Source organism: Tenrec ecaudatus, chromosome 12 (genome assembly GCF_050624435.1).
Source record: "Tenrec ecaudatus isolate mTenEca1 chromosome 12, mTenEca1.hap1, whole genome shotgun sequence".
In the NCBI taxonomy this organism is placed as follows: domain Eukaryota; kingdom Metazoa; phylum Chordata; class Mammalia; order Afrosoricida; family Tenrecidae; genus Tenrec; species Tenrec ecaudatus.
In genome coordinates, this window is record NC_134541.1 from 95,707,970 (window position 1) to 95,733,987 (window position 26,018).

Genomic DNA, 26,018 nt, shown 5'->3' on the forward strand with positions numbered 1-26,018 from the left:
GACATCAAAGAGCTGAACAGAAAACTTCAAAGGGCAGCTTGAGAAGACCAAATACACTATTCCCGTGAAATGGGCAAAGACCTGGAGCTAGAACACCAAAAGGAACACACTCAGCATATCCTAGATGAAAAGAGCCAAAGAAAAAATCAAGTCTCAAATTGCAATTTTGAAAGATTCTATGGGCAAAATATTGACCAATGCAGGCAGTATCAAAGGAAGATGGGAGCTCGATTTTTCAGGCCAGATCAGAAGAGGATGTGGAACAAGAGATATCACTGCTGATGTCAGATGGATCTTGGTTGAAAGAAGAGCATACCAGAAAGATGTTTACTTGTGTTTTATTGACTATGCCATGGCATTTGATTGTGTGAATCAACAAGTTATGGATAGCCTTGAGAAGAATGGGATCCCAGTATATTACATTGTGCTCATTCAGAACTTATACAAGGACCAAAGGCAATTGTGTGTACAGAACAAGGGCATATTGCATGGTTTAAGAACAAAAACGTGTTTGTCAGGGTTGCACTTTCCCACAATACTTATTTAGTCTATATGCTGAGCAAATTATCAGAGAAGCTGGATTATATAAAGAAGAATATGGTCCCAGGATGGGAAGGCAGCTTATTAACAACCTGCAACTTGCAAATGACACAACCTTCCTTGCTCAAAGTAAGGAGGTCCTTGAAACACCTGATGAAAGTCAAGCACTGCAGTCTTCGGCATGGATTACAACTCAATCTAAACAAAACAAAAATCCTCACAGAATCCTCAGTGATATAGTGGAGTACATGTTGGTCTTTTAACCATAAATTCAACAGTTTAAACCCAAAAGCTCCTGCAAAGGGGAAAGATGAGACTTTCTACTCCTGCAAAAATCCTCACAACTAGACCATCAGAGAAAAGGTTGAAGTTGTCAGTGATTTCATCTTGTTTGAATTCAAGAGATCAAGCAATGCTTTGGTTAATAAGCTGCATAAGACCTCTTTAAAGTGTTGAATAGCAAGGATGTTACTTTGAAGACTAAGGGGCCCCTGAACCAAGCCGTTGTATTTTCAATTGCCGCATATGCACGTGAAAGTTGGACATTGAATAAAGACAACGGAAGAAGAATCAATACATTTGAACTACGGTGCTGGTGAAGAATACTTAAAGCACCACAGACTGACTGCCAAAAGAACCCATAACTGTCCTGAAAGAAGTACAGCCAGAGTACTACATAGGAAGGAAGAACGGTGAAACTACAGACATGGTGTTTGGTAAAATAGATTGGGTAGCAAAAAAAAGGAAGGCGCTCAACAAGATGGAATGATGCAGTGGCTGCAACAACGGACTCAAAAAGAGAAACAATGTAGAGGATAGCCCAGGACTCGATCGTGCTTTGTTCTGTGGGACACAGGATGAGAATCAGCTTGACAGCACCTACCAACAACATTTCACTGAAGTTGAACGCTTTCTTTCAAAATTGCCTTTCCCATGTCATCTGTCTTAGAATAGTTGAGGGGTTTGCCTTCATTTTATTTCCTACCTGACTATTCATTTCTGTATGTTGATCACCCATTAAGCTACTTTACTGAATTAACCCATAATTTGCTACTGCTTCAGTAGTGTGATAGCTAGGTTGTAAGTCAACTGGGCTGGGCTATCTGACTGGTTTGATAGTTGAAGCCTAGTAATCCATGATGTGGCCTAACATAATTTTATCATCACCATGATAGGATTTGTTGGAAGCAGCCAAGTTGGAGTATAACCCCTCACTCAAGTCACAGCCCTGATGCAAGTTAAAGGATATTTTTCCAGGAGTGTGGGACATTTCCTATGTAAATATTGACTGTGGAAAGCTTACTTGTTTTTTGCTGAGTCTGGATCTATAGAACTATAGTTCTTTGGCCTTGAGCCAAAGGATGCCACATTGCCTGTCATTTCACCTGACCTGTCAGCCTTGGATTCATTTGCCTCTCCAGTCACACATCAGACTTGCTGACATTGAATTCATCCACTTCCACAGCCTGTGGTGTTTCTATCAGATCCTGGGTTCATCAGCCCCCAAGCACTGCAAATCAGGAGAAACTCCAGCTTAACATATGACTCAAAGACTTGAAACCAAGCTAGATTTACTAGCTTCTACAACTGTGTAAGCTATTTCCTTAATATAAATATCTCTAGCTCTGGAAAAATGTGGTTTTCTACTTCTGTAAAGAGTTACAGTCTAGAGCTGGTTTACATACTGGGCTGCTAACCACACGGTCTGCAATTCAAACCACCATGCACTCCTCCGGAGAAACACCGGGGTCTCCACTCTCATAACGAGGTGCAGTCTAGTCAACTCACAGGGGCAGGTCTATCTTGTCTTAGAGGGTTGCTATGAATCCGCATCAGCTTGATGACAGGAAGTTTAGTTCTGGGGAGGTGGGTGTGGTGGGTGTTGTTTGTTTGTTTGTTTGTTTGCTTGAAGAGTTAGTCTTGGAAACCCACCAGAGCAGTTCCATCATTTCCTATAGGGTCAATATGAATTGGAGGCAACTCAATGGCAGGAAGCTTGGGTATGGGTTTTATCTAGCTATCTCTATACACATCACTGGTTTTATCACCCTGGAGAATATATATATATATATATATATATATATATATATATATATATATATATATATATATATATATATATATATATATAGAGAGAGAGAGAGAGAGAGAGAGAGAGAGAGAGAGAGAGAGAGAGAGAGAGAACCCTGACTAACACAAGTTGGAAGCAGGTAAATAATGTCTGCTTTCTATCTCGTCAAGTATTTGTCTGTTTCTTTCTCCATTTAATTGAATTGTTTAGGACCCTTGCATAATATTAAACAATAGCAATGATAACAAATATTCTTGTCTTGTTCCTACTTTAAGCATAATACATTTAGTTTTTCTTCACTGTGTATAATTACTGACATATATTTCTGATACATATTTCAGCTCCCTTCTATTCTTGAATTAAAGGAGATTTTAAAATAAAAATTAGTGTTAAATTTAGTATTTCAACATTTACTAAAATGACCTACATAATTTTCTCCTCTAATCTGTTAATCTAGTAAAAGTATGGGAATTGGTTTTACTTCTATTGAAATACCCCTCTCTTCCTGGAATGAATTCTATTTGATAATTATTAAGCTTTTTTTTATATGCTTAATTTCATTTGCTGTTTTGCTAAATCTTTTTTAATGTTTCTGCATGCATGATCATAAGCAAAACTGATTCATGGTTTTCTTTTCTTTTTCTTTTTTTTCCCCCATGTGGAAATAATCTGCAACTTTTATTTTATACATTGGATAAGAACAGAGTAAGCAAGCCAACTTCACGGCAGCATTCCAGAATCCATGCCTTCACCAGTGTCAGCTGTACATGTTACCTGCAAAAGGGCTCATCTTACTTAAAATGTAGAAGGACCGCTGCCATTCTGCCAACCACCCCCAGTCCCTACAGAGGTCCTTCCACAATACAGGTGAGGTCCCAAGTTTGATCATCGAAATCAATCTATTTTGGAAGCAATAAAGCACTTAAAAGGACAAATAACTCAATATGCCTCAAGGTGCCATTTATGTATTCATTTGCACCAATTTAAATGACTTGTATTTGTTTCTGTTGATAAGCCTTAATTTTGCTCAAGTTAGTGATAAATCTTCCATACATTATCTTTGTACCCAACCAATTAAAAGGCACAAAACCAAAATGATTAGTAATGAAAAATGTAGGCATTAACACCACCTTTTGCTTTAGGTATTATTAAGATTTAAAAAGTATTTAAAGAAAGTTTGTACTTCCTAAAAGGAAACCGTGATCTGAATGAATACTCTAGTGAAAAACAACTGTAAGATGTGCAGCGGCGCTGGGGTTGCAGGGTGAGGGTGCTCTTCGCAGCACCCCAGCTTTCTTGATGAGAAGGTCGGAGGGACACTGGTTTGCATTATTGCAACATCCAAGAAATGCTCTAGCTTGCTTTTCCTTCAGCAAGGGCTTTATTTGTCAAATAGTATTATGCTTGACTTCCAAATTTGGCTGACAATTTACTGATGATATTCATAATCTTAGGGTTACTCTGGTATTTTGACATATTTGCTGGGTTCTTGGCCACATCCTGGAATGCCACCAGAACTTCTGGATCCTGCAATGGCAGCAAGAACCTCTGGATCACTAAGAACCTCATTGAGTCCAGGCATTCCTGTCATTCCAGCCATACCCGCTCCCATTTCAGGCATTCCTCCAGGAAAATTACCAGGCATCCCCCCAGGAAAGCCACCTGGAAAGGAGCCATGTTGAGCTCCTGATTGTCCTCTAGCTTCTTCCTCCCTCTGGGCTCGTTCATGTTCTTCCCGGGCTTTCTTATCTCTTTCTGTTCTTTCTTTGATCTCTCACTCTTCACGTTTTTTGCTCATACTTTCTCCGATGTTCTGCAATTTTCTGGGCCCTCGGCTGAACTTCTTTCAGCATTCCACTAGCGTCTTCATCATAGTCCAGTTTGCAAGCAAGGGCAAGGTCATATGCAGCTTCTTCCTAATGGCCCAAAAGTCGGCGTGCTTTCCCTCTCCACGTGTAAGGCTGAGCTGAATCGGGATTAATTTCAATGGCTCTGTCTCAGTCTCGCATGGCAGCATTTGGCTTGAAGACACTGGCTCTCTTGGCATAAAGAATGGCCAGGCGAGGATTCAGTTTGATGGCATCAGTAAATAGATCAATAGCTTTCTGTAGTTCACCATCATTTAGGGCATCAATGGCAGCCGCTTTCTTGTCATTTGCCTGATCCATCATCTCTTCAGTTACCTCTACAGGTTCATCTCCCATTTCCTGAGGGGCATCTGTCTCTGGTTCAATCACACCTACATTGTCAATTTCTAGGTCACTTTCCTCACTTGATGGTTCATCTGCCTTTATGTTTTCCTCCGTCTTCGTATTATCTGTTTTTTCTTCCTTGATGTTTTCTTCTGATTTGGCTTTATGAGTAGCAGGTGATATTTTACCACCCATGCTCTCTACCCACTCTCTCAGGAAGTGCATCTCCTCAGTGTGCAGAACGCTTGGGTCCTGCTTACACATTTTCATGAAGGCCCGCAGCTCGCTCACTTTGCAGGGGTCTACGGTCAGCAGGCGGAGGGGAGCAGAGGGCGCGACTCTGGAGTCTGTCGGTTTTCTTTTATTTTTCAACCTAATCAATTTTGTATTCAAATTTGAGCCTAATGATGAAATTTTCAAACAAGCCAACATGGACTTGTACACAAAAAATGACATGATTCTTTATAGAAAAACTGTAGCTTATCCATTATGTAGTTTTAATATCTTCAGATACCTTCAAAAAGATATTTTAAAGGAATACTATTCAAAATCATTTACCTTTGTTGGATTTTAATACAAATAAAAGCATATGCTATATTTAAAAATTGCTTCAAAGATAATTTATATTATCATCGAAATAATTCAGCATTTAATTAAATTATTTAAAAAACCATCTCTAAAAACTATTTCAGTTCATTTGTAGCTATAGTTTTGCAAACACTTATCTTATGAAACCACTGTTATGTATTATATATCACTTTAAATTTCTGTTTATAGAGTGACCATTACAGATAAGTACCAAAGTTCTGACCCTAGAGAGTAAATTCAAAATGTTATCTAAAAATGATCATTGGTTCAAAAAAGACCATTAGTATTATTCAACACATTGACATGAAAACCTGTAAGAACCATATGACATTGATAGATGCAGAAAAAGCATTTGACAACATTCAACACCAATTCCTGTCTAAGACACTAGCGAAGATAGGAATGGAAGGAAAGTTCCTCAAGACAATACAAGCTACATATGAAAAACCAACATGGTAGTCAATGGAGAAAAGACTAACACAATCCCACTGAAAAAAGGGACCAGACAAGGATGCCCCTTGTCCCTACTCTTATTTAATATCGTGCTGGAGGTTTTAGCTAACAGAATAAGGCAAAGAAGAGACATCAAAGGTGTTCGTCTGGGGAAGGAAGAGATGAAACTATTGTTATTTGCAGATGATATGATTTTATATATGGAAAATCCCTAAAGTTCCACAAGGGGAGTACTGGAAGCAATAGAGGAGTTTGGCAGAATGGCAGGATACAAGATCAACAAACAGAAGTCCATTGGACTGTTATACACATCAGATAAGACCACAGAAGAAGAGATCAAAAAGGTGGTACCCTTCACAATAGCCAAACACAAACCGAAATATCTAGGAATATACCTGACAAAAAGAACAAAAGATCTATATGGGGAAAACTACAGAACACTATTACAAGAAACCAAGAGCGACCTCAACAAATGGAAGAATATCGCATGCTCAAGGATTGGAAGACTCAATATAGTAAAGATATCAGTTCTGCCAAAAGCACTATATAAGTTTAATGCAATCCCGAAACAATTACCCTCATCTTTCTTCAAAGAAATGGAAAAACTGATTACCAACTTCATATGGAGAGGGAAGAAGCCCAGAATTAGCACAGTACTCATCAAGAAGAAGGACACCGTGGGAGGGCTTGCTTTACCTGACTTTAGCACATTCTATACAGTCACAGTTGTCAAAAATGTATGGTAATGGTATAATGACAGATACTAAAACCAATGGAAAAGAGCTGAAAACCCAGAAATAAAATCATCAGCATACAGACAATTGATAAGGGCCCTAAAAATATCCAATGGGAAGCAAATGCCTTCTTTAACAAGTGGTACTGGAAAAAATGGATATTTACCTGCAGAAAAATGAAGCAAGATCCTAATCTCACTCCATCCACAAGAATAAACTCAAGGTGGATCACAGACCTTGAAGTTAAACCAAAAACTATTAGGGCCATCAGTGAGGGAACTGGAACCAACTTGAGAACTTTGGCACAGGGAATACACAGGCTATCAAAAATAGGGAAGGACACAAACACAGAGGAGGCACAAATTGACAAATGGGATATACTGAAAATAATACATCGAAAGAATTCACCAAGAGAGTAATAAACGAGTCCGCAGGCTTGGAAAACATCTTTAGCAATGACACTTCAGACAAAGGCCTTATTACTAAAATCTACAATACTCTGCTAGCTTCCAAAAAGAAAAAAATGAATAGCCCACTTGAGAGGTGGGCAAAGGACTTGAACAGAAGTTTCACAGGGGCAGAAATCTGAATGGCCAACAAACATATGAGAAAATGTTCCCGATCTTTACCCTTAAGAGAAAGGCAAATTAAAACAACAATGAGGTACTACCTGACACCCTCAAAGGTAGCCCAATTCAAAAAATAAGAAAGCAACAAGTATTGGAAGGGCTGTGGGGAGACAGGAACTCTCATCCACTGCTCGTGGACTTGTAAGTATGTACGACCACTATGGAAATCGATCTGGTGATATCTAAAACATATGGAAATCGAGTTACCATACCACCCAGCAATCCCCCTACTGGGCATATACCCAGAAGAGGCAAGAAACAAACCACGGCCAGACATCTGTGCTCCAATGTTCATTGCAGCACAGTTCACAATTGCAAGGAATTGGAAGCAACCCAAATTTCTATCAACTGACAACGGGATTAAAAAGCTGTGGTACATACATACAATGGAGTACTATGCATCGCTAAAAAGCAGTTATGAATGTATGAAGAACATTGCTGCATGGGAAGAACTGGAGGAAATCTAAGCAAAATAAGTCAAACACAAAAAGACAAGTATAACTTGAGTCCACTGAGGTAAGCTTTTAAAAAAATGCAAAAGGGAAATAGGGAAAAAGCTACTGTATACAAACATTACTGGGGTGAGGACCAGGTAATATGGCAGGGACCAGACCAAATACAGGGGTATACATGGTAGACAACTAAAAAGGATGTGGGGAAAGGAAAAAGAAATATATTACAAAGAAAAAGGGTAGCGGGGTCACAGGGCACTAACCCACCCAAGGGAGGGTATTGTTTATATCTCCACAGGGAAAGAGGGGCCACAGTGCTCCAACATGTGAACTGAACATGCTGGCGTGGAGTAGGGAGCCAGTGGAGAGGTTTGGGGGACTGGCCCCAATCCCAACTACTAAGTGGACACTTGCCCCTCCCCCCAGAAGAATTTATTTCAAAGGATGGCATTGAATCTGCGGCTCTGGGAAAGGGACATATCTGATCGGAACATTCGAGAGCAGATGAAGGGGGAGGTGGAGAGAGTGGAGCACATCCTGGCCCACCAGACCTTGAGGACAATGTTCCCAATTAGAGCGGCCAGTCCACAGAGAGGACCACATGGCCAGCCTCACTATTATGTGACATGATGCCCCTCGCTGACCCACAGCCCTACAAGGGACAGCACTGGAGACACAGTGAGGGAATTGCACCCAATCTGATACTGTCGAGGCAAAACACTGGGGGGAGGAGGGAAGTGCAATAGCACAGCAAGGGAATGGAGTGGCGAGGTCCCCAGGGAATGCTGAAGGTGGACTTTGGGGCCAGGATGTGGTGCCCCAACAGACTGGACTGGAAAACATTCCTAAAGGCCACTGGGCAAACCTTGAATTAACTACAAGCTTCTCTTTTTTGTTGTGTTTTGTTTTGTTGTCATGGGTTGTTGTATGTTGTTGCTGATGTTGTTTTGTTGTATATTGTTGCCTGGTTTTGCTCTGTCTTGTCTGTGTGCTTGTTATTATCTCCACAGGTCTGTCTAAATAAGATAGGCTGGATGAATAGTCTGGAGGAGAAAACAGCAGGACCAACAGTTCCGGCGGGGTGGGGGCATGGGAGAGGGAGAGGTGGGGGGAAAGGTAGTGGTGTTAACAAACCCAGGGACAAGGGAGCAATAAGTGATCCAAATCAAGGGTGAGGGGTGTGTGAAAGGCCTGGTAGGGCATGATCAAGGGTAAAGGAACAAAGAGGAATTGCTGAAACCTGGTGGGGACTGAACATGATAGTAGAACAGGAGGAAAGTCAAGAGAAATAGAGGAAAGAGCTGGGAGGCAAAGGGCATTTATAGAGGTCTAAATAAAGACATGTATACATGGAAATAAATTTATATATGAAGATAGGGAAATCAATCTATGTGCAAATATGTATAGGTTTAGTATTAAGATAGCAGAAGGACATTGGTCCTCCACTCAAGTACTCTCTCAATGCAAGAATACTTCCTTCAATTAAATTGACATTCTATGATGCTCACCTTCCCAACACAGCCGCTGAAGACAAAGTGGGTGAATAAGGAAATGTGGTGAAGAAAGCTGATGGCGTGCAGCTATCAAAAGATATAGCGTCTGGGGTCTTAAAGGCTTGAAGATAAACAAGGGGCCATCTAGCTCAGAAGCAACAAAGCCCACATGGAAGAAGCACTCCAGCCTGTGCGATCACAAGGTTTCGAAGGGCTCAGGTATCAGGCAACATCAAAACAAAAAATCTTATCATAGCGAATGAGGGTGGGGAGTGCGGAGTGCAGACCCAAAGCCCATTTGTCGGCCACTGGATATCCCCTTACAGAAGGGTCTCGGAAAGGAGACGAGCCAGTCAGGGTGCCATGAAGCAAATACAAATTTCCTCTAGTTCCTAAATGCTTCCTCGCCAACCCCCCACCCCCCCGCCCCATTATCATGATCCCAATTCTACCTTGAAGTCTGGCTATACCAGAGGATGTACACTGGTGCAGATAGGAACTGGAAACACAGGGAATCCGTGACAGACGATCGCTTCAGGACCAGTGCTGAGAGTGGCAATACTGGGAGGGTAGTGAGAGGGTGGGTTGCAAAGGGGGAACCAATTATAAGGATCTACATGTGACCTCCTCCCTGGGGGACGGACAACAGAAAAGTGGGTGAAGGGACACATCGGACAGGTCAAAATATGACAAAATAATAATTTATAAATTATCAATTATTCATGAGGGAGGGGAGTGGGGAAAATGAGGACCTGATGCCAGGGGTTTAAGTGGAAAGCAAATGTTTTGAGAATGATGAGGGCTTTATACAATTAATGTATATATGGATTGTGATAAGAATTGTATGAACCGCTAATAAAATTATAGTAAATAAATAAATGATCATCAAAGAATATAAAATTAATAACATGTATTTCATAAATAAAAGACTTCAAAAAGTTCATGTGAAAATTCCATTCTCTCTAAATTCCATTTTCCCCACAAACTTTTTGAAGCTTCCTTTTACATAGCTGCTCTAATATTAAATTGCTCATCTTATATCAAAAAGAAATCCTAAGGAGGAACATAAGTGTTAGTACTTTCACTGAAAAATACCTCACATTCCTGGGGACTTTCTAAGGTAACAAAATACACCAAGGAGCCTCAAAGTGTTCACAGAAAATGGAACTAAAAGATAATGAAAAATTTCCCATGAATTTTTGGAAACCCCTTCATATATAACTATATATATTTCCTTCTATGAAAGCCATCTCCCTTTAACACATCTTATTTCACATGAGCTCAGGAAAATAATGATTTTTAGACTTTAATAATATGTAGTTGGTACCAAACTTATCAATAAGAAAAGCTATCCTCATACAATGTTGTGGCTACTTTATTGACTATAAGAAAACAATTTTATTGGTACAGTATGTTTTAACGCAAGGCTACATCAACAATGTGATAGCAGTACTTTCTCACACCTTTGAACGCTCTCATGAAGGCTTAACTAAAACGTGGTCCCCTGACACAGGAACTATAAGGTATGTTACTCTCTGGCTCTGAGGGACTATCCCACACTCTCCTGACTGCCTTATTAGTTCCTGAGGCCTAACTCTGACTTTGGCTTTCAATTCAGCTCTCACTTAAGCTAACCATAAACATGACTACCCAGCCTCCTAAAAATACACTAAGATTGATATGAGCCCCTCCCTGATGGATGGACAACAGAGAAGTGGATGATGGGAGACATCAGACCGTGTAAGATATGACAAAATAATAATTTATAAATTATCAAGGGTTCATGAGAGTGGGGTGAGCGGGGAGGGAGGGGGAAAAATGAGGAGCTGATGTCAAGGGCTTAAGTAGAGAGCAAATGTTTTGAGAATGATGAGGGCAACGAATATACAAATGTGCTGTACACAACTGATGTATGTATGAATTGTGATAAGAGTTGTGTGAGTCTCCAATAAAATGATTTTTTTTTAAAGCTGGGAACACAGGGAATCCAGGACAGATAACACCCTCAGGTTCAAAATTAGAGTAGGGATACCAGGAGGGTGAGGGTAAGATGGGGGGGGGAAGGGGAAACCAATCACAATATATAACCAATCTACATATAACTTCCTCCCTGGGGGATGGAAAACAGAAAAGTGGGATAAGGGAGACATCGGTCAGTGCAAGACATGAAGAAATAATAACAATTTATAAATTGTCATGGGTGTGTGAGGGAGGGAGGGTGGAGGAGGAAGGGGAAAAAATGAGGACCTGATACCAAGGGTTCAAGTAGAAAGAAAATGTTTTGAAAATGATGGCAACATATGTACAAATGTGTTTGACACAATGTATGTATGTATGCATTGTGATAAGAGCTATATGAGCCCCCAATAAAATTATTATTTCAAAAAATAGGGAGTACTAAATATATAAAGAGCAATGGCTTTTAAACTCTTTCTAAAAACAATCTACAGTAAAAAAATATATATTCACACCTAAGTCAGTAAAGACAGACTTACACCCCCTACTCCCCCACCCCATCCCACCCCACACACCTCAGTTCAACAGAATACCATTGCTTTGTATAATCAGAGTAATCCCTGATGGTTCCATAGTTAAGTGCTCAGCTGCTCATAGAGGTTGGTGGTTCAAATCAGCCAGCAAGCAGTCTGCGGGAGAAAAGAGCAGGTGCTCTGCTCCTGCAGAGATTTACAGCCTCAGAAGTCTATGGAACAACAGTTCTGCTCTTTTCAGCCTCTAAAACAATTTTGCCACCATCAACCAATGGCAAATCCCAGTTTCAAGCCTCAAATGAAAGTTCTGAGAGTACTGTTGTTCAAACATAGGGAAAATACATAAAATTATACATGATGCTCTCCATAGATTGCCAACATACAGTTAATATTATACGGTATGTTCTACACATACAGAATTCAAACCAGTAAGGAATGATATCCAATCAATGGCACATGTATCAACCTTGAAAACATTATGTTAGGTGAATAAATCAATCACAAAAGTTCATATTATATGTCTCCACTTACATGAAGAGTAGGCAAATATATGGAGAAAGAAAGCTGATTAGTTATTTCCATGTAGAGGTAAGGGTAAACGGTAAGAATGGAAGGTGACAATGAATGAGAATGGAAATTCTTCCTGGGATGCTGAAAATATTCTAAAATTATGGTGATAGGTGGATAAGTCTGGGAATACACTAAGGACAATAAACTTTTATACTTTAAAAGGTGAACTGTTCTTTTTTAAATGGGTAAATTTCACTTTAAAACCCCTGTTTTAAAAAAACACATATTTCCAAGAGTTGTGGAATCATAATCTCTGTATGCATAGAGCTCTGAAGGTAGATTTTTTTCCCCCTGAAAGTAGATGTTGACTGTTACACAGTCAGGCTAGTGTAGCACCACTCCTACACTCCAGGAAGTCCACCTTCTAAAGGTTTATAATAGAGCCTCTCTACAATGCTTTCACAAAACAAGACCAGAATGTTTGGCCAGGACATCTATATACTCTCAGTAAGTTATATGATGGCAAAAATTGTATTTATCTTTTGATGTTCCATATTGTCTTAAAATAATACATTGAATTCTTTATGAAAATATACCAACCTCTCCCTCTGAGATTATGCAAGCATTTTTATAACACAATTTCTATTTAGTAGAAGAGAAAATTACAATAAATAAAATATTACCCATCCTTGGAACTTTTTTGTTTCGTACTTCTTAGGTCAGCAGTTGGAAACCATGAGCCAATTCTGCAGGAAAAAGACAAGGCTTCCTACGCCCATAAAGAGTTACGCTCTTGGAAACTCACAGGGACAGTTCTACCTTGTCCTATAGGCTCGCTATGAGTTGGCATCGACAATCATAGCAAAGAGTTTGGGTTTTATTTCAACTTGGAAGTAGAATTCTGAAATGTATTCAAAGAGCTCCCTCTGGTGGCTTAATACTATTTTTGCCAGTTTTATTAGCACTTTATCCACGTCACAAAATTCAGTCATTAAATCATATCAAGAAGAGTTGTACAACTACTAATACATTCAATTCTAAAACATCTTCTTCTTCCTCGTTATTCATGTAACCTTTTCAATTGTGGCAAAAACATACATAACAGAACATTCTGCAATTCCACAACTTCTACTTGTATAATTCAGTGTAGTTGATTATATGCTTCATGTTGTTCAGCCACTATTGATATCCTTTTCCAAATTATTCCACCACCATTGACATAAAGTCATTGCCTCCTACACAGCAACTCTTTCCCCTTCACCTATGGTAACCACGGGTCAAGTTTGGTTCCTCCCCCTCTGCCCCATGCTTTTCTTGATATAATACCCACATGTCATATAACTCTATGGTTAAATCGCTTTTAAAATGGATTATATAATCACAATCACTTCTAGTCCTCCCTCCTCCCCTCCAACATTCATTGTTTTCTCCCCAAATCCCCTTATCTCCTACGCCCACCCTAATACCACTTCCTTTATTTCAATACAAGCCTTTAAAAATGACTGCGACTATGATTACAGATGCAAAGAGCTTTTCTGACATGCAGATAGCTTTGAAATAGGTGAGAAATAACTTAAAACAAATTAAGTTAAAATCGTGCAGCTTAAAAATAAAACACAAGGCCAATAAGTGGTTATGGTTTACTTATAAGCATCTTAATTTTAAGCTCAAAGAATGTTTAAAATTTTTTAAAGCTATTGTGAATTTGGGGGTAAAGATGAGCTTTTCTATTCCCATAAAGAACTACAGTCTTGGAACTTCACAGGGGCCTTGTTTTATAGAGTTGCTATGAGTCACATCAACTGGATAACAGTGAGTTTGGATTTTATTGTGAGTTTAAATAGAAAAGGAGCTTTAAGATTTCAGGAGCAGGGAGAAGTCTTTAAAAGTATGAGTCATAAAAATTAAGGAATAATTTACTTAAGAAAATCACATTTTAAATAACTTAGAGGTCAAATTTAGGTTGTGTTTTAAATGAAGCTTATATGATATTCCAATTATTGATTATTAGCTATATTTGGATTGTTCTGGCTTAGAAAATCACATTTATCTGCCTACAACAGTTTAATGGCAATACCTTCCCTAAACTTAAAAATATTTTAAGTTTTCTCTGAATAATTCATCATCAGAAGATCTGATAGAAGAATATGTGTTATTTAGGATATTAGTAACCAGAATCTGAAGTTTCCAAACTATGTCCTATGCTGCTCTTGAAAACTGAATAAATACCAATTAGAAATAAAGGGGGGAAATATTAAACCCAATAATTAATGTGAAAGCACAGATATGCTCTTGGTTACATGGCTACCATCCTGCCTGGAAGTTAGTGAACATTGGCTTAATCAATTCAGTCAGTATGAACTTGGCCAAGAAGATATAAAACAAGACTATTTTCATAAATTCACTCAAAATGTGTATTCCTTCATGAATTAATAACAAAGATAACTGCCTTGTTTCTATTCCCTCCCCCATGGCAGTTTTATTCCTTGGTAGATCTGCATATATATGTTAACATTAAAATGAATTGCATTTGCAAATATCATTCTAGAATAAATGATTGTCACAAGTTGTCTACTATGTTAGGTTGGATTCTCTAGAGAAACAAAACCAGGGATGCTTATATGTGTTGTAAATAGAAAGAAATTTATATCAAGAAATGGCTAACACCATTGTAGAAATAAAGTCCAGTCCTGTCCAAGTCAGGTGTTTCCTGACATGTGGAACCTGAAGATCAGGAAGCAAGATGGAAAGCAGAGATAACAAAGGGCACAGGCTGGTAGATGCACGGTCCAAAGTTGTCCAAATAACTCCATTGACACACGTCTCCTGGGACCAGCAGGGGACACAAAAGGAAATTAAGGACCCAGACACAAGATTCAGGTCCAGTAGAAGGTAAAGGGTCTAGGTATCTATCTCTCTTAGACAAAAAGCTTAGGATCCCAAAGAAGTGTTATCAGGCTCTGATGCAATTGATAGGTTGACCTCTACCCCTACCCTTACCTAGGAGTATCTAGTTGGCATAATCCCTAACCATCACATTTAGGAAATATCATTGCATTGAATCCCTATTTCACCAACCTTCATTAAAAAAATTAAATATTTCCCCCCTAAAAAAGATGCAGGGCAAGTTTTTCATAAAGGAATACTATCAAGCATCTATGTCTACAAATTTGATAAATTATATTAAGTGGACTGATTCCTGGCAAGCCACCACTACTAAAATTCATAAGGAAAAATAAATAATCTGAATAGGCTTATACCTACTGAAGAAATTTATTTATAACTAGTAATCTTCTAAAGCAGAAAGCATCATGTCCAGAGAGTTCACAGGTAAATTCTATCAAACATTTAAGAAATAAACAGCTATAATTCTCTACAACCTTCTGTAGAAAACAGAAGTGAAGGGAACACTTTCTAATTTACTTTGTGAGGCAAGTTTTACCAAAAAAACTATAAAAAAGAAAAATACAGACCAATATCTTTGCAAACAGATGTGCAAAATCCTCAACAAAATACTAGCTCACCAAAGCCAACAATGTGTAAAAATAATTATATATAATGTCCAAGAGAAATAATTTATTCCAGATATGCAATTCTGGTTCAGTATTTGAAAATGAATTAATCATCACTGCAACAGACTCTAGAAGAGAGTACATGCAGGGACAAGAGGGATGCTATCCAAGGCCTGCGTACATGACGTGTAAAGGAGGCAGAGAAGCAGCCAATAAAGCAGAACAACAAGAAATGTGGTATTCAGAACTCAAGAGAAAAAGTGGTTTATAGAGGAAAGTATAAGGATGAAGGAGAGAGAAAGTAGAGTTTTTGATAAATGACCATAAATAAATACACAGTACATAAGTGGTGGGATGACTCTGGGCAGAAATAAAGGCTGTTCATTTAGTGAAAGGGAAAATGGTAGAAGGCTTGCAAACAGATGTGACTCACTAGCAGAAATGCTAGTAGTAAAGTAGTCTTCCAATTGTTTCTATTTTGTCAGTGAAATAGGAAGCAAGGTATTACCTAGCCAAAGCCCAAAGAGTGTCCCTGTAGGACAGATTAGAACTACCCCATATTATGTCACAGGTGTAAATCATTAGGAAAGCAGATTCCTTCATCTTTCTCCAGTGTAGCACCCAGTGGGTCAGAACCACTGACATTTCAGTACTGGTTACAAATTTAAAAGTAAAATTAGTCAGAATTGCTGTATGCTTTCTCCACCACATTCCACTAGCTGTGTCCAGAGCCAAGATAAACGCGGATGGAGATCCCCTCATAGAGGGGTTTAGGAGAGGAGATGGGTTAATTAGGGTGTGAGGTAGTATCGATGAAGAACACAGCTTTCCCCCAGATCCTGGATGCTTCCTCCCCCCAACTACCATGATCCGAATTCTACCTTGCAGGGCTGGATAGGACAGAGGCTGTACACTGGTGCATATGAGGGTTGGAGGTATAGGGAATCCAGGGTGGATGATACCTTCAGGACCAAGGGTGTGAGGGACGATGCTGGGAGAGTGGAGGGTGAATGGGTTGGAAAGGGGGAACTGATTACAAGGATCCACATGTGACCTCTTCCCTGGGAGAGGGACAGCAGAGAAGGGGGAAGGGAGACTCCGGATAGGGCAAGATATGACAAAATAACGATGTATAAATTACCAAGGGCATATGGGGGAGTGGGGAATGGGGAGGGAGGGGGGAAAAAAAAGAGGACCTGATGCAAGGGGCTTGAGTGGAGAGCAAATGCCTAGAGAATGATTGGGGCAGGGAATGTATGGATGTGCTTTATACAATTGATGTATGTATATGTATGGATTGTGGTAAGAGTTGTATGAGTCCCTAATAAAATGTAAAAGAAGAAAAGAGAAAAAAAATGATTAGGGCAAGGACTGTGCGGATGTGCTTTATACAATTGATGTATGTATATGTATGAACTGTGAAAAGAATTGTAAGAGCCCCAATAAATTGTTAAAATTAAAAAAAAAAAAAAGATAAACGCAGAGTTGAACTTCACCAACATAGGTTCTCACCAGAGAATATGGAATAATAAAAGAGAGGGGCAAAAAGGTGAGGCTTTGAAAAATATAATGAACGTGGAATTGAAGCCAAGTAAGGAAAATAGAAAGTGGGGGAAAGAGAATGAAAAAGCGGTATGATCAATGGATCTAAGTGGAGCAAAGAAGCTTTGGATCTAGAGGAATGAGCCAGAAGCAAAGGAATAGTGGTCAACAAGTAGGATGCTTATAATTGAGACTATGAAGTTACTCATAATGACAAATTCAATGGCATGACTAAAGGGGGGAGGTCTACAGTAAGATTAAAAGAATGATTGAGAAAATAAAAGCCCAAATATGCAAAGGCTCATCCTTTTGATGTTAAAATCACCAAGAAGTGTGACAGGGTTGGGAAGCAAGACAGTGAGTTAGATGTATCATAAGAAGGATATCAAGAGATAGAGTCAATAACAAATGTTCAAGGCTGAAGGTTTTAAAAAGCAAGGATAGTCTGGTCATGAGAAGCAGAGAATTCTCTTCATCTTGCCTCTAGATTCAGTGATATAAAGGGGTGAACGAGAAAACCCTCACTACATGAGAAACACAGGATAGTCTGCTCAGGGATTAGTTACATTTTAGAATAAAAAGATAATCTTCACAAGTTTGCTATTGTTGTGTGGCCTTCGGTTGTTTCTGACTCAAGACAGCGTAGAAATGCCCATTAAGGGGTTCGAGGCTGTAATCTTTACAGAAGAGGATCTTCAGGCCTTTACTCTCCTGGACCAGCTGGTAAGTTCAAACCACCAACCTTTAGAAGGTTAGCAGTCATGAGTTTAGCCATATGCCACCATGGATGTGCTTTAGAAATTAAGAGCATAAGAATTTTGTTGAAAATATACTAGATGAGGGCCTTGTGGGAGCGTTTAGGGAGCTATGCATATGAATGACATCCAGATTGGGGGATGACCCAAGCATCCTAGAAATGAAAATCAGGGTCATGAAGTAAATCCTAGAATATGGAGTCTTTGGCATTTTTTGGTAACTAAATTGGACTAAAATGAGTGATGAAATTGGTTTCTTTAGGGATAAATGAATATAGCTCACACCTTAAAAGACAGAGAGAGAAACCAGATATTCCAGTTATCAACTCTAAATCCACCTTCACCATCCTGTGTGTGTTTCTGGATCTGATACTATAATTATTTCTCATTTACTTGCTAACACTATGTTATTATTGTTGTTGGCTATATTGAGTCAGGTCCCCAACTAATGGCAACCCCAATTCACAAGGGAATTAAAGGTTGCCCAGGCCTCAAGACTGTTGTGGACCTGAGATTGTGTTCCAGTTTTCATGGGCTAATTTTTTGGAAGTAGATCACCAGGCCTTTATTCCTGAAGTCCATCTTACTCTGGAGTCTCCACGGATCTTTCTGTTCAGCATCATAGCAAGCCTCCAAAGACAGACAGGTGGTAGCTGTGCTTGAGTGAACTGGTCAAGAACTGAATCTAAATCTCCTTCATAGAAGGCAAGAATTTACCACTGCACGGCAATACTCCACACATGATGTTATGCTTTGTGAATGGGCAGTGTTAGAGGAATGCTGTTGAAGGAAAGGGCTTCTCTTCCTCGCTAGGAATGTGCTTTCCTGTCTTCTTGTTGCAGCAATGTGCAGGACACCTGGTAGCACTCACCCCTGCAAGCAGTTTCCACAAGAGTTCTGCCAGTGCTTCTTCCAGCTTCCCAGTGAGTTGTGCTTGTTTTGCAGTTGCTCTGAGAGTTTCAACAGCAAGCACTGCCACGGATAACATCTCACCAAGTTCTGCGGCTGTCCCCAGCAGCTTCCCAGAATGCTCAGCAGTATCGCCACAGTCCACTTCCCAGCCAGTGCCACTGGCACCCCAGCAGGCTTCTCATTAAGTTCAACAGCCCCTCCGCTGTCTTCCTGGTGCAGAGTTTCAGTGGTACTCCAGCAAAGGACACCAGTATAAATGGTAAGTTTCATCAGCAATGTAGTGGGCATTTCTAGTCTGCCTGCGGCATGTCAGTGAACTCTGTCATCCATATCTTCTCCAATTAGTTCTCTAAATTGCAGCCATAAGAATAGGGTGGCAAAATCTCCCAAAATTGTTTTCCTCCTCTGGGTAATTTGTCTCAACACTAGAAATAGTAATTACTTCCTAAATCTGGTTTTCTTGTATTCTTTAGAATTCTGCTTCTCTCTTAAAGATTCACATCCTAAAAGTAGTTAATAATTATATTTAAATTTCCCAATGCAAATTATTATATACCTCTGCCTTCTGACTAGCCAGTAATATTTACCTGAAGACCAACTGATAAGTCTTTCTAAACCAAACTTTTTAAGTTTTTAAACAAAGTGACTAATCATTCCTACTATGGAGTTTATTTAATAGTATTTAAGTATTTGTATATGTAACACAAAACAGACCCATCTACCAAAGCATGCAGCTACTGACATAAACAAAAATCTCAAATTCCTGTAACTAATATTATGTGTATCTATGTATTTTTTTATTTAAGTTTTTTTCATCTGAAATATGACACAATAGACTGCATGTCCCTTCCAGCTCAGGTGTCGATTAACTTCTCTGATTGTGAATTCTCAAATACAAAATTCCCCCAGGTTTTATGATGTGTCTTATAGATACTTATTTCTTTTATATAAAAAATTATTTCACTATAATTCTTTTTACTGAACCAATTACTTGATGTTCCCACTAAATATATCAACCTAGTGCTCCTTTTGTAAGGCTTCTTATTTCTAGAATGCTGGCAAAGTAGTAATTACCATATATGCTCAAGTGTAAGCCGACCCAAGTATCATCCGAGGAACCTAATTTAACCACAAAAACTACATTAAAAATGTGCTGAAAACCTGGCTTATATACAAGTATATACAGTAATATGCTTTTGGTAATATAATAAAAACAACTGTATAAATATATCTGAAATGCGCTTCAATAAATTGATTTTCTTACTAATATAGTTTCTAACAGGATCATACCTGCTTGTGTTTTTGAAGTGGCTTCTTTTCATGTGAATTTTTAGGTACATCTCCATATTTCTTAGCTGTCAACGGTACTCCATATTTAGCTGCAGGCTTTGTAATTTTCTGCGCAGGCACAACAGAAGCCAAGCTTTGTCCTGAAGCTGGTCTTTTCGCTATATGAAAAGATATAAAGATTTTTTTCCAATTTATATTAAATTTTTAACTTGAAAATTCTTTGAGAGCACATTTTTGTTTTCATAATCATTGACAACATTTAATTTGGAACTGTTTGTTAAAAATTACATTCATATATTAGCATGTTAATGCCTTCATTATAACTATTTCACATCGAGGCAACTTTTGACAGAACTAAAAAGCCACATTCCTGAAACAAATTGAAAATTTTCAATTAAGAAAAAAAGGTTATTTCTAAAATCAACTAAGGTGATAATTATGCATACTTGGGAATATTATGTGGCGGTGGGGATCTTTAAAAAGTTAGTAGAAAAAGTCTATTATCTTTTAATTCTACTTTTCCACAAAATGTCTGAAACCCCTACACACTAAAACCATTGATTTATACACTGTAAGTGGTATGGTATATCTAGTGAATTACATATTGCTAAAGATTTAAATAATATTTTTAAATTTATTATCTTAGAAACTTCCAAATTAAGAATATTAAATCAACATCATTACTATCTTAAACATTCATTTTATTATTAATAGTAACTTTAATATATTGTTCCTATATACTCTATAGATAGTCTACTATGGGAATATAAATAAGTCAAACTGTTTGGAGGGTATTCTACATCAATAACAAAATTTAAAGAAATAATTAGACACACAAACATTCATACACAAGGACAAACCCTACAACACTACTTATTAACCTTATTGAAGCCTAGATATGGTTCAATTTTGAAACAATGGTGAGTTTACGGTTAGTTACTTAGAAAGCAAATTGTAGACAGTTTGCTATTCAATCCCACCAGGGACTTCTCGGAAGACCTGGCAATACGCTTCCATAAAGATTACAGCCAAACCAAATGTACAAATGCTCTTGACACAATGGATGCAAGTATGGATTGTGATAAGAGTTGTATGAGTCCCGAGCAAAATGATTTAAAAGATATTACAGCCAAGAAAATCCTATGGAGCAGTTCTATTCTGTTGCACAGACAGTCCCCATGAATCAGGGGTTGAATACATGGCAACTAACAACCATTAGAAAAATTGTACTATTTATTCACGTCTCTCAAAGGGTATTCAAGGAGGTCAAAAAGTCCAGTCCACATCAGCCCCTATCAAAATCCTCTTTCCTTTCTGATTTTCTGTATCTGCTAAAGGACTTCTCTGCTTAAACTCCCCACCTGAATAGGAACTTTCTTCCTCATCTAGCCTAATTTTTATTTTATTTTGTCTTTTTATTTCTTAAATCTGTCTTCCATCAAGCGTTCTTCCATTAGAATGTGAAAGTAGAGGGCATTTTTAATTGGTAGTCCACTATGAAATTCCACCATTCAACTCAATTCTTTAAAGAACATCTACTACTGTAAATTAAGACATCAAATATAAGTTATGTCTTTATAATTTTAAAAATGTTTAGCATCCCGAGTCCTACTTTTCCAATGTCATCACAGAAAAAAAAACACCCCAGAAAACATAGCAGTGCATGTCCAGATTTGGGCTAATTTTTATTTTCATCTTTTTAGTCTTAAAATTGAACATGTTCTATCCCGATAATTTAGTAAACTCTTATAATAGTAGTCACTTGGGTTGCATTTCAGAGATTCCTACGTCATTCGTGATAACATAAAACTAAACAGTGTGATGGGTATGGCTTTAGACACGCGTACTCTAACCCATTCAGACGAGGAACTAGGAAACACGGAATAAAAGATTTCCCCCGGAGAGAGTTCAACTGTAAGATCAAATCAAAATATAGACACACGAAAAAGGGAAAACCTCACTCTGATTCTGACTCAGAGCAATTCTACAGGACAGAGTAGAACTGACCCTTTAAGTTTCCAAGGCTATCAATGTTTGTGTGTTTGTTTAAAGAGTATTATTGACACATAATTCTCATACCATACAATTGATGTCTGGCTGTAAATCTTTACGGAAGCAGAAAGCCTCATTTAACCCACAGGATGGCTAGCAGTACACATAACCCAGTGCACCCCCAGGGCAAGTAATACAAAGTAACAATGTATCTACAGCCTGGCTAAATGTATTCATATAGCTAAAGAAATATTTTGTATGCCAGAAAAGAGGCTAAGGGCACAAAAGAATAGACAATGGTGGGACTGAGAGTCTGTACATAGAATCCTGAGTTTCTCAGTTAAGTGGCTGATTACTATTGATGAGGCTGGCAGTTCAAATGCACCTGGAGAGTCTTGGATGACAGGCCTGATGAACTGCTTCTCAGACCACAACCTTGAAAACTCTACGTAGGAAATTTATTTTCTCTGAACACAAGAGGTCTAAGCAACAGGACAGCAACCAGAAAAGCAACAAAAGGTCTTTGGTGCCGGCCGTTCCTTAGAACACAATGTCACACCACTTCTAGTATACAGGGCTTCACCTTTATAAAATGGTATTTACTTTTATTAATTGAGTCAAACTTAAAATAAAGTCAAGAACATGAGAAGCATATGACCGAGCTTTAAAAAGTTCCATTGAAAAATACACTCCTTACATATTAAATACGTTCCAATGATTTTAGACATTCATTCTGAAATCATTATGTGGAAAAATATAATTTATATTTAATGCACATTATATAGATATATATATATAATATATAACTATGCCCACAATCCTACAAATATTTTAAGGCAATTGGCCACATTTAAAAGAAAATCTGTCCTTAGTAAGATAATCTGACTTCACCTTCACTTACTTTAACATTTTTTTAAATGTAAAGTATTTTTCCAAGAAAGATATCTTCATATAGTCATTTATGGTTTTGAACCTCTGACCTTTTGGTCAGCAGTCAAATGTCTTAAGTACAGCACTACAATTCTCTACACATCCTCTAATTATCCCAAATTATTATATCTATGTGTATCTCCAGTATGATTATTGCAAACAAGTGAAAGACCTCATATCAAATTTCATTTACCTTTACCTGGTATAGACTGTGCTCCAAGCTTTTGAAATGTTTTCTGACAAAATTCTTCTGCAATAAACTTTGATAGAATGAAAGGAAAGGAGGTTACAAAAAAGGTTAAATTTCCCAAATAAAAACCCTCCCTATTAACCAAAATTCTTTTTTTCTCTTTTCTGTCACAATTATGTTGTCAAACCCAACTTGTAACAACTGCCCCTGGAAGACAAAGAATTACCCTACACGGTTTCCCAGGCTGACAATCTTTGTGCAAACAGACTGCGACCTCCCTCTCCTGTGGAGTGGTGGCTGGGTTCAAACAACATAACTCTCAGTTATCAGCCAAATGCTTTACACCACCAGGGCTCCTCTATTTTGTCAAATAAACTGTACTAGTTAAAATCAATTGATTTATTCACCAAGTTCCTTTCACAATATTCCTTTCCAATTTTTTTAATTTTAAAAAGTATATTAGAAAGTATTGGAACAATATTGCATATTAATATCTGGTTACACATGTTCACAGTGAATGCTATTATATCAATAGCATATGTGCCTCTTTTTCTGATGCCTGTACATCTTTTTTAATCATTTTTAGGGGCTCATACAACTCTATTCATAATCCATACATACATCAATTGTGTCAAGCACATTTGTACATATGCTGCCATCGTCATCCTTTCCAATTTTACCAATTTGTTTTTATTACTTTCCAGACAGGGCTTCTTCTCCAGTTAATCTACTATATCACGTAGTCCTCCATACACTGCTTATCTGACCCATCTCTCAGAAACTTAATACAACTACCTCATAGCCAGCGTGATCTTGCTATATATATTGATAGGTCTCATTAATTTCAAAACCGCTAAAGAATCACTTCATTATCAAAGAAAACACTCTCAGATTAATCTCTCGTTTATTTCAACTTTATTCTGAACGTTCTTAGCACTGTCGATGAGTTTGCACACTTTTAAGACATAATTGTGAGCGAATTAGAGGATAAAAATATTCATACATTATTAAACAAGTGTCTCATTATTATGAGCATCTATTTATTGCCCAACATACATAAGCATATTTTGAGAAGCAAATGTGTTTTCTCTTCTGTACATGCATATTTTCTCATTCATTTTCAAGGAAAAAAGGGAGTGTCTTATAATATCCAGTTTCCCCAAGAATTCAGTAATTTCCATTTTATTTTCCCCTATAAGAATACCTACATTAATTGAGAGATGAGGTTCATAAAATCCAAGAAAACTCTGATCCCTGTGCTGGGGTGTGCAATACAGTAGCTAACATGCTCAGCTAAACCACACAGCGAAGTCTCAAGAAAAAGGCTGTGTATTAAACAGCTCAGCTACTAATCTAATAGTTCAGCAGTGGAAATCCATCAGCCTCTTTGGAGGAGAAAGATGTGGCAGTCAGCTTCCATAAGGATGAACATGCTTGGAAATTCATGAGGCAGTTCTAACTCTGTCCTTTAGAATAGGATCACTATGAGTTAGGACCACCTTGATGGTAGTGGGGATTTAGTTTGTTTTCTTTAAGGGTTTATACAGACATTAAACAGACATTGCTCATGGTCACTGAACTGATTCTGACCCACATGACTGTACAGGGCACGGTAGAACTGCCGCTGAAGGTTTCCAAGACTGTAACTCTTCACGAGAGTAGAAAGCCTTGTCTTTCTCCCATAAATAGACATTAAATTGTTTAAATTAACTACATTTCAAGTACTTTCTCTCATAAAGGTTTTCTACTTGGGGAAATTGTCCTTTCTCAGTAAACTATTTACTATCCAATTAAATTTTTTAAAGTGAGATACTGGCATTCCTCTATTCGACACTTTAGTTAAAGCCAAAGTTCAACAAGGTTCTACACAATCTACCTCTGTCTCTATTCCTCACCAATATTTAAGTGTTAGTTAAACTTCATCTTCTCAATAAGATCTACTGGCAATGATGAAACATACAACTTTCCTCTAGTTATTTAATGATTCCTCCACACCACTATCATGATCCCAATTCTACCTTACAAATATGGCTAGACCAGAGATGTACACTGGCACAGATAAGAACTGGAAACACAGGAAATCCAGGACAGTTAAACCCCTCAGGACCAATAATGAGAGTAATAATACCAGGAGAGTAACGGGAAGGTGAGGGAAAAAGGGGGAACTGATCACAAGGATCTACCTATAACCCCTTCCCTGGGGGACAGACAACAGAAAAGTGGGTGAAGGGAGACGTCAGACAATATAAGACATGACAAAATAATAATAATTTATAAATTATCAAGGTTTCATGAGGGAGGTGGGACAGGGAGGGTGGAGAAAAATGAGCTGATACTAGCGGCTCAGGTAGAAAGAAAACATTTTGAGAATGATGATGGCAACAAACATACAAATGTGCTTGACACAATGAATGGATGGATGGATGGATGGATGGATTGTGATTTGAGTTATATGAACCCCCCAAAAAATGATTTTTAAAACTAAAAAAATATCTACTTGGTTATCTACTAGATCTCAATGAGATCTACCATCATAGCACTCTTGAATCCCATTTCCTTTTTTTTTTTCCATAATAATTATCAACTCCCCCACCACATCTGCTCAGCCCACAAACAGAAATTATGCTCTAAGAAGACAGATTTTTATGCATTTTATTCACTGCTATATCCCAGTCTTTAAATAGTACCAGGTCTATGGTAGGTAGGTACACAATAAATAAGTGCTAAACATACTATCCTATACT

At 38.1% G+C, this 26,018-nt stretch overlaps 1 protein-coding gene and 1 pseudogene across 14 annotated transcripts in view; both read right to left on the reverse strand.

Moving 5' to 3' along the window:
* NEK1 (NIMA related kinase 1) overlaps positions 1 to 26,018 on the reverse strand; it is a 231,566-nt gene that overhangs the window by 152,098 nt on the left and 53,450 nt on the right. For 9 of the 14 annotated variants that reach the window (XM_075564253.1, XM_075564248.1, XM_075564256.1 and 6 more), the window contains 2 exons: positions 23,278 to 23,344; positions 20,163 to 20,320 (listed from right to left, as the gene is read on the reverse strand). In XM_075564253.1, the coding sequence (XP_075420368.1) occupies positions 20,163 to 20,320; positions 23,278 to 23,344 (225 nt within the window). The remainder of the gene's footprint in view (positions 1 to 20,162; positions 20,321 to 23,277; positions 23,345 to 26,018) is intronic. The other 5 variants (XM_075564257.1, XM_075564249.1, XM_075564255.1 and 2 more) reach the window with 1 other exon arrangement.
* Positions 4,010 to 5,259, reverse strand: LOC142422242 (hsc70-interacting protein pseudogene; annotated as a pseudogene).